The 17,288-nt window shown below is 35.5% G+C and overlaps 1 protein-coding gene across 1 annotated transcript; it reads left to right on the forward strand.

The window, feature by feature from the left end:
* Positions 1-7,962: 7,962 nt before the first annotated feature.
* ociad2 (OCIA domain containing 2) lies at positions 7,963-17,206 on the forward strand. Its single transcript, XM_079830588.1, has 7 exons — positions 7,963-8,096; positions 8,884-8,977; positions 9,783-9,836; positions 14,792-14,839; positions 14,958-15,102; positions 15,210-15,298; positions 16,426-17,206. The coding sequence occupies exons 1-6, from the start codon at positions 8,028-8,030 to the stop codon at positions 15,295-15,297; spliced, it is 498 nt and encodes a 165-aa protein (XP_079686714.1). The 5' UTR covers positions 7,963-8,027; the 3' UTR covers position 15,298; positions 16,426-17,206.
* The last annotated feature ends 82 nt before the right edge of the window (positions 17,207-17,288 follow it).

A 17,288-nucleotide genomic window follows, 5' to 3' on the forward strand; every position in this document is an offset into this window, starting at 1 on the left:
ATAATTTTCAATTTTTTTGTCATAAATCAACATGTCAGGAAGATGTTATGGGGTTTCTAATGAAAATAAGACTTTCTGTTATGAAACAAGGCATTGATTTCATACATGTCCACTGTAGAGGACAGCAGGCATTTTAGGAGACACAAGTGAATAGGGAAAGAAATTACATATCAATATTCCTACACAATAGATATTATTATGAAAATGTTGCCAACTATTACTCCCATTATCACACTTCTTTCATTACATGTTGCTCTAAGAACACATTCATATGCAAATGTATAGATACATTGCATTGAATGGGAAAATCCACGTATGTCCATTTTACCCACATATTGCATAAAGCAACATGGTATATCAATTCATTCCGTTATATCCTTCATAAAATAGTTGAGAATCATCTTTAAACAAAGTTTGGTTTTCAGGTTTTTCAAAAACCTGAAATTGATAGGTGAATGAAAAAAATCCCATTGTCATTTTATTTTTCCCATTCAGCGTCCACTTACGATGACATAGCATAACATATGAATAAATTAGCAGTTTCTTATGCTCTAAAACAATGTAATGACATGAAAAAATACTAAATTCAAAAGACTTTGTTTTCCAGGCATTCAGATAATTGGTAAGGTAAGGATACAGCAGAGCACTGGTGTGATTATTCCATGTCATCCACACATTTCTAAAAGGAAACCTCAATCCTGGCTGCATGTTAATGTCCATGAGCCACTGGTTCTTTGAGTTGTAAATGTGAGGATGACTGTCGGGTCCAACTGTTTTTAATTTAAAAAGATAATTAGTTTTATTCCCCTTTTGGCAGTTTCCTGTATTATGTTGCAGGATGTTTTGAAAGTGACGTGCTTGGCATACCTTCTTTCAGGAACTGATGGGTTTTTCCACAGATTCAATCCAGTGAAAAGTTATCTAAAAAAGTTTAAACCTGACATTGACATAAAATGTGATTTCTGTAATGCACAAGATATCCGTACATTTGTTTTGGGCCTGTAACTATAGCAAATTTAGCCGGTAGGCCTATATTATTGATTTTTGTGTATTCTCATTTTTCTTTATTTTGGAAAGATGTTCTATTTGGTTTTGTTAATACAGAGGAAAAACTTAATAATATACTTAATTATAAAATAATTTTACCATAAATCTATTACCTCTCCTAGTGAAATGTAATATTCATAAATGTCTATTTTCTAAAGCCATTAATAAAAGTTCACCAATACCTTCAAGCGCTTCATCTTCTTGTCTTAACATGCTTGCTCAGCTATTTTACTTGTATTTTGTTTTCTTTGTTTATTCCGTTATCTTAGCTTGTATTATTAATGCAATTTTTCTTCTCATTATTCTAGCTGTTGTTCTTGTTCTCCCTATTGGTGCTATCTATCTTGTTATCTATCTATCTAACTAACTAACTAACTGTATTTTTCTTATTTGACTGTATCGTTCCTTATTTGTAATGCTTAATTGTTCCTAATACAAAAAAGTTTTTGTTTTTTTGTTTGTTTTTTACATTTCAATTTAACAACCAACAGTGGGGGATACTGTAAACATGCTACGGTTAAAAACCAGTAAAAGGTTTCTGTACTATATACGGTGAATAACTGTAATAGATCTAACCTTACATTTAATGTCATTTTACAGTAAAATTTACAGTTTTTGGAAGTAAAAAAGAACAAGTCGTTGTGTAATTGTGTAAAAGTTGACATTCCCAGAATTCGATGTATATTGATGTATTATGTTTCTTCTTAGTTTGTCTTAGTTTTTTCTAATCAGTTATTAGGGTTTTATGTTACATATCATGTTGTTAAATTAATGTTTATTGCATTTTAAAAATTGAATGTGTGTTACCGTGATGGTGTTTAGTAAGTGTTTGTGCGAATTACACTGTGCACCTTCTATTAATGTGTATGTATATACTGTATATGTCATCATGTGATCCTCATCACCACTGTGGCTGGTGGTTGTCAATATATTACAAAAAAATTTAATAGATATTAATATTTTAATAGACTGATCATTTAACAATATTATAATTAACAAGATGCAGTTATTTACTATAAATTCAACTTGAATCTGTAAAACCTAAAATGTTGCTACTGTATTTCTTACAGTAAATTTCTGGCAACCACAGCTGCTGTGTTTGAACCACACATTTTACGGGGATTTTTTTACAGTGCAAGGTAAAGTGTTACATTCTGCAAATAACTTGTTTTAGAATAAGGGATGTTTTTAATACATATCTTATTTCTTGAAATTGCATTCAATTAATGATATATTTTTAAATCTTTGCCAAAAAACCAAAAGATGGCTTAATAGACATTACCATTGCATATAGCTGTAAATGAAACTTCCCATGGAGAATGATTAACTCTAACATGTTGTCAGTTGAATGAGAACCAGTATAACAGTCCATGAAGACGATCATAGAGTCATCTATTGCAACTCATTTGCAAAATATAAAAAAAAAATCTTCATAGATATCCAATTCCAAAAGTCTTTAGAATGGTTAGAGTCACAAAATAAATGTGTGTGAGTTTCAGGCTTAAGGTGCAAAGAGCATTGTGAGATGTCTTCTTTAACCCTCTGGTGCTCTTCGTTTAGGGGTTGCATTGGTTGTCTTCCCGGTCTTAAGTGACCGGACACCTAAAAATTAAACTTCCTCCACCTCAGTAAAAAACAATGCAATTCATTTTTCTTACAATATAATTTTTTCTTTTTAATTTTGTATTTTGAGATGATTTTATGGTTTGGGTGTAACCACTAGAGGTCTCTATGGAGAATTCCCTTTTGTTTTGAACACATTTAATGATTTTTTTTATGGATTTGAATATATATTTAAAAACTCTCAAAGACTATTTATTATAAAATTTTAGATATTTTTTTATGTTAGAAATATAGATTTTATTTCTGTGAATTTGTGTTTTTGCAGATTTCCCATTCATTTCCTATGGTGTCATTTTTGACCGAAGAGTACAAGTGGGAGCATTTATTTTACAACCACTTAGCATGCTCAAATCATGCCCTCAATTTATTTGTGTGTTTACATGCCGAATGCTAAAAAAGTCTCCAAGTTTCATATCATTCTGATGAAGCTGTGATTTTTAAAAATTCCAAATGTGGTTCATGGGTTCAGTTTTTCATAGGTGTGTGTGTGTGTGTCTGTGTGTGTGTGTGAGTGGATGTGTCAATATCACACTCTCGATGTTTTAGTGTCACCCCTTTACTGCTGTGTACTTTTTTCAGCATTGTGGCCGATTTGTAGATTGTACACACATAAATACTGTGAATTTTTGTGTTTTTGCAGATTTCCCATTCATTCCCTATGGGGGTCATTTTTGACCGAAGAGCACAAGTGGGACTATTTTTCTTTACGACCACTTAGCATGCTCAAATCATGCCCTCAATTTTTTTGTGTGTTAACATACATAGTGCTAGAAAAGTCACCACGTTTCATATTTTTCAGAATAAGCTGTGATTTCAAAAATTTCAAAATGTGGTTCATAGGCTCAGTTTTTCATAGGTGTGTGTGTGTGTATAAGTGTGCGTGTGTGTGTGAGTGGATGTGTCAATATCACACTGTTGATGTTTTAGAGTGTCGCCCCTTTACTGCTGTGTACTTTTTTTCAGCATTGTGGCCGATTTGTAGATTTTACACTCAAATATTCAGTGAATTTTTGTGATTTTGCTGGTTTCCCATTAATTTCCTATGGTCGGTCATTTATGACCGAAGACAATGAACGCTACTTTTTTTTTTACCACCAATTAGCATGCTCGAATCATGACCCCAATTTTTTATGTGTGTTTACATACCTAATGCTAGAAAAGCCACCAAGTTTCATATCATTCCGATGAAGCAGTGATTTTTAACATTTCAAAACAGAAAATTTTCCGGTCAGAAATGACCGAAGAGCACCAGAGGGTTAAAAGTATTAAGAAAAGCACTGCAAAAATAATATCTATGCAATATTTTGAAATCTATCTTTTATCTTATGACCATATCAATCAAGGCAGTAGAAAATATTTGTTTCCATTTCACAAGCGCTTACAAAGAGAATCTTGATTGAGACACTTTCTAACAGGAAAATTGTTACATTTCTTATCCAAAATATTAATACTTCCTATAAAAAGTTTTGTCCAACAATTGAGTTATGTGTTTTCTCAAGGTTTTCACAATTCAGATGAGACGCTTTATGAGATGCTCTATATATGAAGACAATCTCATACTATTTAGAAAATCTGAAACAAAAATAATTCCCTTATCAAACCATTCTCCTTTTTAAAATACAGTCTTGTTCTTAACACATGTTGGTTATTCCACAGTATGCATGAGTGTGGACATTAATTATGCGCAATTTCCAAAATTATGGGTTTCACAGGCTTAGTTTAAGGCAGGCCAGGATAAAGCCTTAGTTCAATTATTAAGACATAAATAGCATTTATAAACGTGCCTGGTGTGCATCTTGAGACAAAACATTGTACATCGTGACATATTTTAATGTGTTTCAGTACAAACATGCATTTTAGTCTGGGATTATGTTTAAACCTTGTCTGTGAAACCCATAGACTGTAAAAAAAAAAAAAAATAGGTAAAACCATATAGAATTATCCTGGGCCAAACAATGTTTTATCCAATTGATGTAAAATATATATTAAAGGTATACTGCAATCAAGACCCTGAATATTGCAACACCAGTAGGAGGCAGCAAGTTTATGTAACTTTGTCACTTTTCATGTATCTCACATCGTGTAAATCTTTTTCCATGGAGAGGAACACAATGGCCCGGTTTCACAGACAGGGCTTAAGCCAGGATTAGGCCTTAGTTCAATTAGGACATTTAAGTAACTTTTATAAACGTGCCCAAGAAAAAAACATTACTGGTGTGCATCTTGAGATAAAACAATGCCACTGACATATTTTAAGATTTGTCAGTGCAAGATTCTTTCAGTTAAAACAGCTCAAACATGCATTTTAGTCTAGGATTAGCTTAAGCATTGTCTGTGAAACCGGGGGAATGAGTACTAATTTAAGGCTTCACTTTTCGTGGAGGTTTCCTAACAGTTTTAGCATAGCCTAGGGCTAGGCTACAACTCAACTCAAAAGTAGGGCGTCGATACGTTACAGTGAAACGCAGGTTAATGGACGAGTCAAGTAACATTAGTCACGTGACTTGTCACCGTCTCTGAGATTCTTGTTTCCGGAAGCCGGTAACACGTTAATTTCATGTATATATTATTCTCATGTTTCACCTCAAATCGCATAAATCTTTCGCCTTTTACTAAAGATTTCCGTGGGGAGGAACACAATGAGACATATCTAAATTTTTGAAGCCCTGCATCATAACAGGGCACTCCATAAAGTTAATAAAAGAATAAAGATCCTTGATCGTTTGATGAGAACTTATAGTAAAGGCATGATTTTTATCTATATATTGAAACTGACATTTCAGGTAGCTAGATTAAATTAATTTCCACATTCTATTGTAATTAGGCTTTCTACTGTAATTTAACTTGTTGTAAGTACGGACGTTTTGATACCCTGATCTTTGAACGCAGAGTAATTGATTGTCACGTGAATTATAAGATCACGTGACTATCAATTACCCTGCGTTCAAAGTTTAGGGTATCAAAAAACGTCCGTACTCAGCGAACTGTTGGTTAACAGATCCAGTAGGCCTACAGTACTCTTTCTACTATAATGATATTGTCTATATATTAGTCGCTTATTTTTGCGGGTAATTTTCAGGTTTGACTTTAATGTGTTGATTATTTAATGTGTGTTGATTGTTATCAGTAGTAGGCCTACATTCATGTACTAAATGATTCACCTCGAAGCGCACTTATCTTGCTTATTTTACAGAAGATATCCATGGGGAGGGGCACAATGATTACAAAACTAAGATATTAATGTCCTATTGTTTAACAGGGTTCACAGTGAAAAATAAAACATAGAGTAAATGTATAAACTTTGGGTCTTTGAGTCAGTCACGTGACTTAGCGAACGTCCTGTTAAAGGGATAGTTCACCCAAAAAGGAAAAGTGTCATCTTCTCACCCTCATGTTGTTCCAATTAGTTCCTTTCTTCCGTTGAACACAAAATAAAATATTTTAAACAATGTTGGTAACAGGACAGTTGATGCTATAGCTTCTAGCCTATTTTTGCTACCCGTCTCTGAGATTTGTTTCCAGTAGCCGATATCACGTTCACGTTGTTCAAATAACTACCAAGCTCATGATTCTCCTCAGGTATAATAAATATTTAACCTTTTATTAAAGTTTTCCGTCGGGAGGAACACAATAGATAAATCTAATTGGTTGACATTCTAGTTTGGAGCGGGACTTTCTTTTTAGTTAATAGGATCACTTTGATATTCAATGTATGTCAAGTGTGGTTACCACAATTTTCTTAGTGTTTGTTTTGTTACTTCCAGTTACTGAAAGCAAATTTTCACACTGATGTTGTACAGAAATGTCGCTTCTAGAGATGTTAAGAGATAGGAATGATTATGAAATCAAGGTCTTGAGAACATGTGGTAGGGCTTCTATTATCTATACAACTGGTTTCTCACTCACCACTTTTATAGGCTATAATTTTAATGTAGTAGACAAAAAGTTTAAAATGTGTCATTTTTTATTTAAACAGAAGACATAGTAGGCCTATGCTTTGCCAAGGACTTTTTTTTGTTTGTTTTTTAACAAAGATGGATTCACAATCATAAAGCACCTGCACTCTAAAAACTCCTGGGTTAAAAACAACCCAACTTGGGTTGAAAATGGACAAACCCAGCTATTGGGTTAAATGGGTTAACATGCTGGGCAGTTTTATTTAACCCAACTATTGCCATAATAATCAAAAGGGGAACATTTATTAATAAGAAATTTAATAAATGTTTGTTGTGTAATTATTATTCATCAATGTTCATTTATTAAACATATTACTAAATGTTGATTTCCGACATACTACTTTGGTTTTATTTTAAGCAAGCAATACTGTAATTTTTAAACAATAATTGAGTTAAATAAAACGACCCAGCAGGTTGGGCAAACATTTAACCCAACTGCTGGGTTAAAACAACCCTATTACTCACCCAGTATTTTTTAGAGTGTGTGAAAATAATCACTCATCGTCCATCAACATATGAAAACTGTGATTTTTTATATTTGTCTAATAAAATTGACATGTTTTTATTAGACAATAATATGTCTCATTATTCAAAGTCCTCAGAATTAATCTTTTCTCTTTGCCCTGTAGATTCAAGTACAGCATGAACGCTATTAAAAATCAGAGTTGATGTGCTGTTATTTCTCTGGCAGTTGTGTTGCCTCTCTCTTCTCTTCTGCTTTATGACCTTTTCTTTTTGCTGAAAATAACAAGTGTCTTCAAAATGTCTTCCTTGGATTGGTCTTCGACTGCTGAAGTTTAAAAGATTAATTTGGAGCAGTGCAAGTATATATAACCATTATTTTTCCAAGTTTCTGATAGTGATTTCAGATAGTGATTTGTAGAAGTGTGAATGTAGCTAAGGGTGCGTCTATCTAGGGTGAAATTGTGTGATAAAGATTTATCAGAGTAGAAGGTTGGACAGAGGTGAGCTTGCTGACACGAGTATGAGTCAAAACAGGAAATCGGCACACTTCAAAAAACTCAAATGACATTGAAAGGGGACATTTGACATTGGTAAAACACCGGCAAGGTCTTTTAAACATGTGTTCAAATCATTAGGGTCATATATTTTATTCATATTTCAAATGTACACAACACTAAATTTAGTGATTGTACAAATTCAAATATCAGCGTACATGTGCATGTAATTTGCAGGGCAACCATGACGTTGCATTTGCGTTGAAACCACAATGTTCAAAGAGGCCCTCTGTACTACAAGTAATCATAGCACTGCCCCCAAAGGGAGGAGCATGTACAAAAATTAAGGAAGGGGGCGGAAGAGCTCACTTAAGCAAAAAGAAACACAGCAAAAAGACATAGTAGTAGAAACAGAACAGACAAAGGGACAAGAGAAGAAGACATGAGTGAAAAAGACATGACCACCACAGAAGGACCGGTGGACGCAAAACCCGGCCAGTCTGGGTGGAAGGTAAGAGAGTGTTGAGAGGTTTGTTTATCTTTCAGAAAGACTGCAGCTAAACATTCATGTAGTGTCTTTTAACATTGAATGGAAAGATATTTAGCATTAATGTGGCTGTTCATGGAGAGCAGTGTTCATTTGTGTCAGTGTTAAATACAGCATTCGAATGTTAGTTCAGATCAATGTTCATGTGGTTGATAGTGTGTAGACTGATAGTAACCAGGTGTTCACTGCACTTTATGATACCAGACCTACATCTGCTGTGTGGTCACCATGTTTACACAGAGGCCGCACGTTTTGTAGATTTTAGATGCATTTAGAAATGTTCTCAAATAATGTAATCTACAGAATATCCTTTAAAAGCAGCCACCTGGTTTGAAAGAACCATGTGATGAACACTATGGGCGTGACTTCCTGAAGAAGAAAAAATCCACCTAATTAAACATTTCTAATCCATTTGTGTTGGGAACTTTTGTTGACATAACTGGGCAGGATAGCATGCTGTTTTTCAGTAAAGGGACAAGCATGTGAATGTTTAATGTGTAGTTATGTTAGACAGTTAGTTGATATCGGCTGATAAGGCTGTTATGGAGTGAGTCTAGTTGATTCAGTGAATGAGTATCAATTATACTAAAGCTTCTTGTTTGTTTATTCATCTCACATAATAAAGGATACAACTATTACATTTCAACAGAATGTTTTGTTGAGCCAACTTCATACATTTAGGTAGCACATGCCATGCTAAAGTTAATTGAAAGAAGAAAATTCAGGCCTACTTTTTTCTGACCTGTTACAGCAATACCAATGCCCCATCGCAGACCAACGCTTCCCCAGGGAAGATATGAAGCAGATATGGAAGGAATGTCAGTCCGAGAGCTTCTGGTATCGAGGTAAAGAATGTACTCATTTACTATTCCTAACTACATAAGTGATCGCTCACCCAAAAGTGAAAATGCCATCATCATTAACAGTCATGTTGCTTCAAACTTGTATGACTTTCTTTTTTTCATGTGAAACACATAAGAAGATATTTTGAAGAATTTTGGTAGCTAACAGTTTTGGTTACCATTGTGGGAAACGAAACAGAACAAAGAAAGGGCGAGAGTGAGTAAATGAGTTGTGAACTTAAGTTGGGTGATGTTTTGGTTCAGTTCAGTTAGACCATTTGTATGATGTCTTAGGTGATGGGTTGCATTATACTTTAAAAATGTGTTTTTTAAAAAAGCGGTTCCCCTCTGAACGAACTTCACAGGTTGTTTGCTTTGGTAAAAAGGGACTTGACAGGTGTGTACATGTATATTCAAGAATGCTTGTTCAAAAAAGGGCTAATGGAGTAAAACAGTGCGGCGTTTATTATCCAGTGCTTTTATTTTGACATGGCTGGAATTCGGTTTAACCCTAGCACTGTTTGTGTTGGGGGAAACATAAGCCTCGAGTTTAGTCTGCCAGTTGTTTGCCGCTGACAGTGATCTGTGACCCAGTTGTTCAATATAACCAAATATTCATTTGAAGGTAAAAATGTAAGACATTGATCAATATCGTCTCCTTCTCTATCGTCAGTGTACTTCTAAAAGCACCATTCTATCCAACCAGCCCCTTTGTATTAAGAGCGGGAATCCTTTCGTAAAACGGGTTTTGGAACAATTTGGAATGGTAATGTGTAGCTTAACCTCTGACCTGTTAATTTCTCCACAGCCCTTCCGCTCTCTACCGGGAGCATGGCTGTGACTGGTGGCCTCATATACAGCGGTAAGATTCAGTCTACATAATGAGAAAAAGCATTCATTACACAAAGCTGTTGAATTTTAGCCATAGAGCAGGGGCAACGGTTCTAAAAAAACACTTGTATCAATAGTCTGTCAGACATGCTTTATGAATGAAACACTTATATGGTACAACGAGGCTTAAAGGGATAGTTCACCCAAAAATGAAAATTAGCCCATAATTTACTCACCCTCAAGTCATCCTAGGTGTATATGACATTCTTCTTTCAGACGAATAAAATCGGAGTTAGATTACAAAAGTCCAGACTAATCCAAACATTAGAATTGGATTTATAGTTGCTCTGTTTTTGAAGTCCATAAAAAGTGCACTTAACCAATTACCGTACGATTATATCGATTTCAGTATCAATTCATAGCCTGCTGTACATATAAGATTATATCGTATATCGATTTCAGTATCAATTCATAGCCTGCTGTACATATAAGGAAATAAGGATATGTACGTTATTAACATTTTAAAATTTCCCATTTAAAGAAATCTAGTGTTATCAAAATCATATCAAAATATTTATTAAAATGCAAAACTGCAATACTTTTTTGAGCAACTAGATTAGATACATGTATATTGATTAAAGAGCCATAAAGGCACCAGTGGGTAATGGCATTACAAATGGAAATTATTCTTTTTCAAGCCACAAAATAACTCTAATTTGCCTCTTTGAATAAGAATTCTCTAAATCAACCTTAATACTAATTGTAATATAAATAAGAAAAATATTAGAAGAAAAATATTTTAAGTGGTCAGGACCATAATTATTGCACAGATAGTATTTAGTACCAAAATATCTCAAAATATTCAATTAATATTTTGAACTAAAATATAGAACATTTATTCAATTGAAAAATAGTTAAGGTGTATGGTCACATTTGACCATCAATGTGTATGAGTGTATGAGGGCTAAATACAGGAAAAACATTAACATTAATGTTAACAATGTTGCATCTCCATCACTCTCTATAATAAAACGATCCTGTATGGTTGACGTAATAATCAATGCACACTATGCTGTACTGTTTACCAAAACTTGCTGCAAACACCTGAAGTGGAGATGTTGTGTATCAAGCCATTCAAATGCATTGACACAGCGCTAGAAGTATTGAGAGCTCCGTGGAGCACGTGACCGCGCGCGCACCCGCGAGATGAGAGAGCATGTCGCTCCGTTTTTCAACACTCTGGCTTTAACTGTTATGCCATATTAGCGCCAAAACGCTATTTATTGTTTGAATTTCGCATTAAAACTTAAACAAATCTAAAAGCTTAGACTTTGTTTAATATCAAAAGCAGGTTTGGCAGTTTGGCGTGAGATTAAGTTGGGCAGCGTGAGAGCGTGAGACAGAGCCTGAAAGCGTGAGTGTCACGCCAAATGCGTGAAAGTTGGCAACCCTGCGTACGCATCTTGAGTTTCACTTTCAACATTCAACACTTTTCCACAGAAGGCGGTCGGCCGAAAGTTTACCTGATAAAGTTTTAAATATGGATATTTCTCTTACACAAACGCATCAATTCGCTTCAGAAGGCCTTTATTAACGCCTCAGAGCCGCGTGGAGCAGTTATTCGACGGACAGATGCACTTTTCATGGACTTCAAAAACAGAGCAACTATTAATAAAATTCTAATGCTACGATTAGTCTGGACTTTTGTAATATTACTCAGATTGCATTCGTCTGAAAGAAGAATGTCATATACACCTAGGATGACTTGAGGGTGAGTAAATTATGGGCTAATTTTCATTTTTGGGTGAACTATCCCTTTAAGGCTCCATGGGTTAAAAGGCAACTCGATTTTATTTTTCACTTTGCATGTGGAAATTCACGATTGCGGGCAGCAGCGCAAAGTTGATTCTATGCTAATTTTTTCTAATATTTATTGTTTTTTAAAATGGTTTAAGTAGCAAATGAGAATCGGTAAAATGATTGAATATATTTTGAGACAAAGGTCTTTATAATGATTTTCACCTTTGTAAAAGCTAATTAAAGGTGCACTATGTAAAAACTTTTCAGTAAAATATCCAAAAACCACTAGGCCAGTGTTATATATTTTGTTCAGTTGAGTACTTACAATATCCCAAATGTTTCCAACTATTTGTAAATCGTGAGAAAATTGCTATTTTAACCAAGGAAGCAGGGCGTGTGAGGGAGTCGCCTGTCAATTGTCATATCTGCGTTACCCTCGGTTTCCAGTTTTATTTTGCAGAAACGCTTTACTCTCACTGCAGTGTGAACAAGTGTCAACGCACAGAGTAACGTCATAACATCATTTTCAACACACTCAGATGTGTTTAATATAATAAACAGAGCTGCGTTACCTCATACTCATGACCGGAAAAGCGGAAGTGGCGGCGACTGTGTCATAATAAAAGTCCTGCTGCTCGTGAGGCGTGTGTTGCGTTTATCTTATTAACAATCTCTCCAGCGGCCTTGCTCAGCTCCACAACACTCGGTCCTGCTCTGCTTCAGACTACAGTAACGTTAATAATCACATCCATGAACATGATTTCTAGGGCTGTAATCAACCAAAGAAAATCTTGGTCGACTGAAGTCCTGAAATTTTCGACTAAAAATCGACTAAAAATGACGTTAGGAAAAAAAAAGGTTAAATTAATTAGCTGCGCACTGTGCGCAGTACTTGGTAGCCTTGTTGTCTGCATAAATGAATTATAAATAAACATATAAAACTAGTAGGCTATTTGCAGTATATTAAATCGTTTTTGAGCTGATTATTTTGGACTGAAGTGAGTCTGACACACGAGTCTGTCGGCTCTGACAGCGTCGCATCAAGTGCACCTGCGCAATATCATAGCCTATGATTTCCCAAAATATAGTACTATTGTCAACTCGATATCATCACAAGAACTTTTGAGGAATATGCAACATAATTTAGACAATTGTTTTTGTCATATGTATTATAATAACTGACAGACAGTATAATTTCAGCCGCTCTGTGCAGCTCAAACGTTAGGAGCTCAGCTTCGCGGCTGAGACACGAATAGACTATTAACTTAAAGCTTTTACTCTTTAACACAAAAGGCACGTCCACTTTAATAAAAAAGGAATATTTATTAAACAAGCCAGATCAAGAGCAGAAAAAACGCTCTCACAATTAAATAAATAATATAAGTTACAGAAAACTAGCCTTCTTCAATCTGTCTCTCTTCTCCAGTGGGTTGGGCTAATCCAAAAGTGGAAACAAGGGGGTGTTCTGAAGGCAGACTGTTACCTGTGAAACAGGGCTGCTCTGAAAACACCCCCATTAGCAATTAGTGCTTTCCACCTGATCAAATGAACGCGGCGCGGCAAAACTGATGAAATGAACGCGGCAAAACGGACAGTACAGATCCACTTTTGCGGCACGACTGAAGCGTGGTGTTGTGACGCTTCCCCTCATGTGTATGTTGATGGGCGTTCCTCAAGTTTACCGCTATGGGTGTGCGTTTGAGCCAGCGGGGAATGAAAAACAAAGGACCGGCGAGAGACTTCTGTTCGCCAGTTGGTTGGGCCAATCCAAAAGAAGTGAAAACAATGGGGGTGTTCTGAAGGCAGACTGTTACCTGTGAAACAGGGGTGCTCTGAAAACACCCCCATTAGCAATTAGTGCTTTCCACCTGATGAAATGAACGCGGCGCAGCAAAACAGATGAAATGAACGCAGCAAAAACTAATGAAATGAACGCTGGAAGAAATCGACCAATCAAAATTTTGGTCGAGCCAGAACGTATCGACCAATAATCGACTAATCGACTGGGAGATTACAGCCCTAATGATTTCTGCCCGAGTCCTATCCCGATTCTTTCCCACTGGCTGTGAGGGGAAGACCACATGTTCCAAGATTCTGCGTTCAAACGTGGCGTCATCAAACTACGCTTTTGTTTTGAATAGGCGGACGGAAAAGTTACATAGTGCAGCTTTAAAGCAACAGTTTATCTATAACGGAAGGTAACATTATGGTATCTGGGGACAAGGTGCCTCTGCTGTTGGGGCAAAAGGCACAATAATTAACATGATAATAAATAGTTAGCTGACTTTTCCCATTTGTTGACATGACATGGTTAGATTCAGATGGTAAAGATCACATATTAAGTTGGGTATCCACCTTAGAGATAATTACATACCGGTATTTATAATGAAAACATCATTTAAAAATATGATATTAATCATAATAAAATATGATTTAATGTTACTACTCAAAATAAATCGACATTAAATTATTGTGGGATCTCCTTCAATGTTTTCAGAATCTAAACTTTTTAAAAATAATTGTGTTTTGAAAATATATTTTTATATTCACATATTTTAATAGTATATTTATTGAGCAAAAATGAATTATTTTATTTATGAAAATAAACAGAAATAGTGCAAACTTTTCTAAAGTGCTTTATTCTGAACACGTATTAACTTTATTAAAAACATTATTTTGGTTAAAGTATTTATATAAATAAGGTGTGCCTTTTATCCTATGCTGGTGAGTCTTTTACCCCCCTCGCCACCTCATACATTTAAAAGATTTTTTAAACAAAATAAACCACTTTTTTCTTCACACAAAATCTGTTGCTGCATAAATGTTCAATACAAAAATATATATTGTTTCTGCAATCATTGCACTATGGGAGTAGTGGAAAGCAAATCTTTCTCAAGGTGTGCCTTTAGCCCCATTGTAAAATGGCCTACTAGGGTTCATTCACAGTTCACACAGAACGTGTTTTTGCAGTTAAAACGTCAGATGCTTAGTAGTGGAATTACATTTTTTTAACAGAGATTTTATGTCATGTACAACATTTGCACAACATTTGCGTCTAGCACATGTTTACACAGAAAAAGAATGGAAAAGCAGCGCAGTGGAATTAAAAAATGCATTCTGTTTTGTTTTTTTAAATGGATTAATTGAAAACAGCCTAATCCAGTTTGTAATTTACTGCTTTTATAGGTGTCTGGAAACAGTCCAAGCGATTTGGGTATTTTCCTAAACTGCTTTGTAAGTCCCTATCGAATAATAATGTAATTTCCCACCTCATATTATTATGCATGCTTTGTATCATCATTGATACAATGGCAGCTGGAATACAAACTCATCAATCCACTTTCCTCTGCAGTGGCGGGTATTGTGGGTTATGCAGTAGGCAAAGCCTCATATGTTGGGGCCTGCAGAGAGAAGGCCATTAATAAACTGGGACCAGACTTCCCAAAAGGCTTTGGTCCTCCTGGATTTGGACCTGGTGGCCGTAAACCTGGACATAGGCAAGTATCATAATAATGTGTGATTTACTCATGTCATGGCTGTTTTGCATGCAGGGAACTGAAATCAATTTTGTTTGTAATGTCTGTTCATGGTTTCATTTACACAGACACTGCATCCATGTGTGTGAAAAGTGCAAGCAACAAGAAGCACAAGCTGCAACAGCGCCTAATCCTAATGCACCCACTCAGAGCTGAGGTAAAAAAAACACTACACACCCAAACACACCCCTATACCTATACACAAAAGATCCACTTAAAAGGATAGTTTACTCAAGTCAAAATTCTATCATCATATACTCACCCTCGAGTTCTTCCAAACCTCTGAGTTTCTTTCTTCTGCTGAACACAAAAGATATTTTGAAGAATGTCAGGAAAAAAAAAAAAAAGTTTATGGACCCCATTGACTTCCATAGTATTTTTTTCCTACTATACGGACTACCGGCACATCCGGGAACTTAACTGTCAATTTCGTCAACGCCCCTTTTTAGGGGAAAATAAACTAGACTTCCCATAGACTTCAATATAAGACTTCCCATAGAGCGTGAGAGATACATCCACAAACTTAATTTGGTCAATTTAAAAACATGTCCCTTCATTCTCCCAGCGTCAAATTGGTATAACAAGTGAATGATTTTACTTCGTTTTTGCAAGTAAACATCTTTAAATGTATATACTATGTCTTTATATTTAGAGTAGCCTACTGAGTGCACTTTTCTGTCCAGCCAAAGCCTACAACTAGCCTGACTGAGCTTCCGATAGCATCATCCATTCCGCACTTCATGATACAAAAACGAAGTAAAATCATTCACTGGTTTACCTGGTGACTCGATGAGGTACGAGTAAATGTCCTCTGGCCACTGGGTGGAGTCGTTACTCCAATTTGACGCTGGGAGAATGAAGACATGTTTTTAACTTGACCAAATTAAGTGTGTGGATGTATCTTTCACGCTCTATGGCAGGCAGGCTGGACATATAATTACTTGACATGTTTAATATTGGTGATTTCTTAAGTTATTCACGCCTGCCGGCTGTTGTTTTTGTATTGAAGTCTATGGGAGTCTAGTTTATTTTCCCCTAAAAGTGTGCGCATGGAAGTCAAGGGGTCCATACCATAATCTTCAAAATATCTTCTTTTGTGTTCAACAGAAGAAAGCAAGTTCATTTTTGGGTGAACTATCCCTTTAATTCAACACCTGCACGCTAAGCCACACCTACCAGCCGCTATTAATTTACATTCTAAACCACGCCCACAAAATACTTTCTCATGAGGACAAGATATGTGGAATCAGGCTAAAGGTAAATGTTTTCGTTTTTCTGTTGCAGAGTCAGCAGGATCAGAAGGACATTGCTCATCACCCTATGTAATATTTTTTAAATAAAAAAGAAATAAAAAGAAATGTTTACTATTTTGAAAATGACGCAACAGAAACAAGCTGAAATCAATGGACCTTAAAGGGATAGTTCACCAAAAGTTAAAATTACCCCATGATTTACTCACCCTCAAGTCATCGTGTATAGGCTATATGACATTCTTCTTTCAGACGAATGGAGTTATATTTAAAAAAGTCCAGGCTCTTCCAAACTTTATAATGGCAGTGATTGTTGCTCTGTTTTTGAAGTCCATAAAAGTGCATCTGTCCATCATATAACTGCTCCACACGGCTCTGGCGGGCTTAATAAAGGCCTTCTGATAAAGTTTTAAATATGGATATATTTAAAAGTACTTTTAAAAAAAGATATAACTCCGATTGTATTCGTCTGAAAGAAGAATGTCATATACACCTAGGATGACTTGAGGGTGAGTAAATCATGAGGTAATTTTCATTTTTGGGTGAACAAACCAGCAGGTGGCGCCAATAAACTACAGCTATACACTGCTGTGGCAAATTACACAGCTTTTGTGCTACACAAAATGTATTCAATAATACATTTATTTATTGAAATCAGCCATAGGGTGTGTCAAATGGCAGCCATATTTTAGCACTAGGGTAGTTGACAAATAAGAAGTAAATAGTTTTTTTGTAAACACCTTTTGAGGAAAAAAATACATTATGTAGTGTGAAGTCTGATGTTTGAGAAAATATAAGGGGTCACTGACTTTGTCAATTCTTTCACTATTTTTTTAAACATTCTTTACTGAAATGTGTCCTATTGTGCGACATAGAAAGAACTAAGAATATAGGGGT

The sequence above is a fragment of the Gobio gobio genome, assembly GCF_949357685.1.
Source record: "Gobio gobio genome assembly, chromosome: 12".
NCBI lineage: Eukaryota > Metazoa > Chordata > Actinopteri > Cypriniformes > Gobionidae > Gobio > Gobio gobio.

Coding starts and splice junctions, on each gene's coding strand:
- ociad2 (XM_079830588.1), top strand. CDS start 8,028: ATGAGTGAAAAAGACATGACCACCACAGAAGGACCGGTGGACGCAAAA. Junction 9,837..14,791: donor TGGTGGCCTCATATACAGCG/GTAAGATTCAGT, acceptor CTGCTTTTATAG/GTGTCTGGAAACAGTCCAAG. Junction 14,840..14,957: donor GTATTTTCCTAAACTGCTTT/GTAAGTCCCTAT, acceptor TTTCCTCTGCAG/TGGCGGGTATTGTGGGTTAT.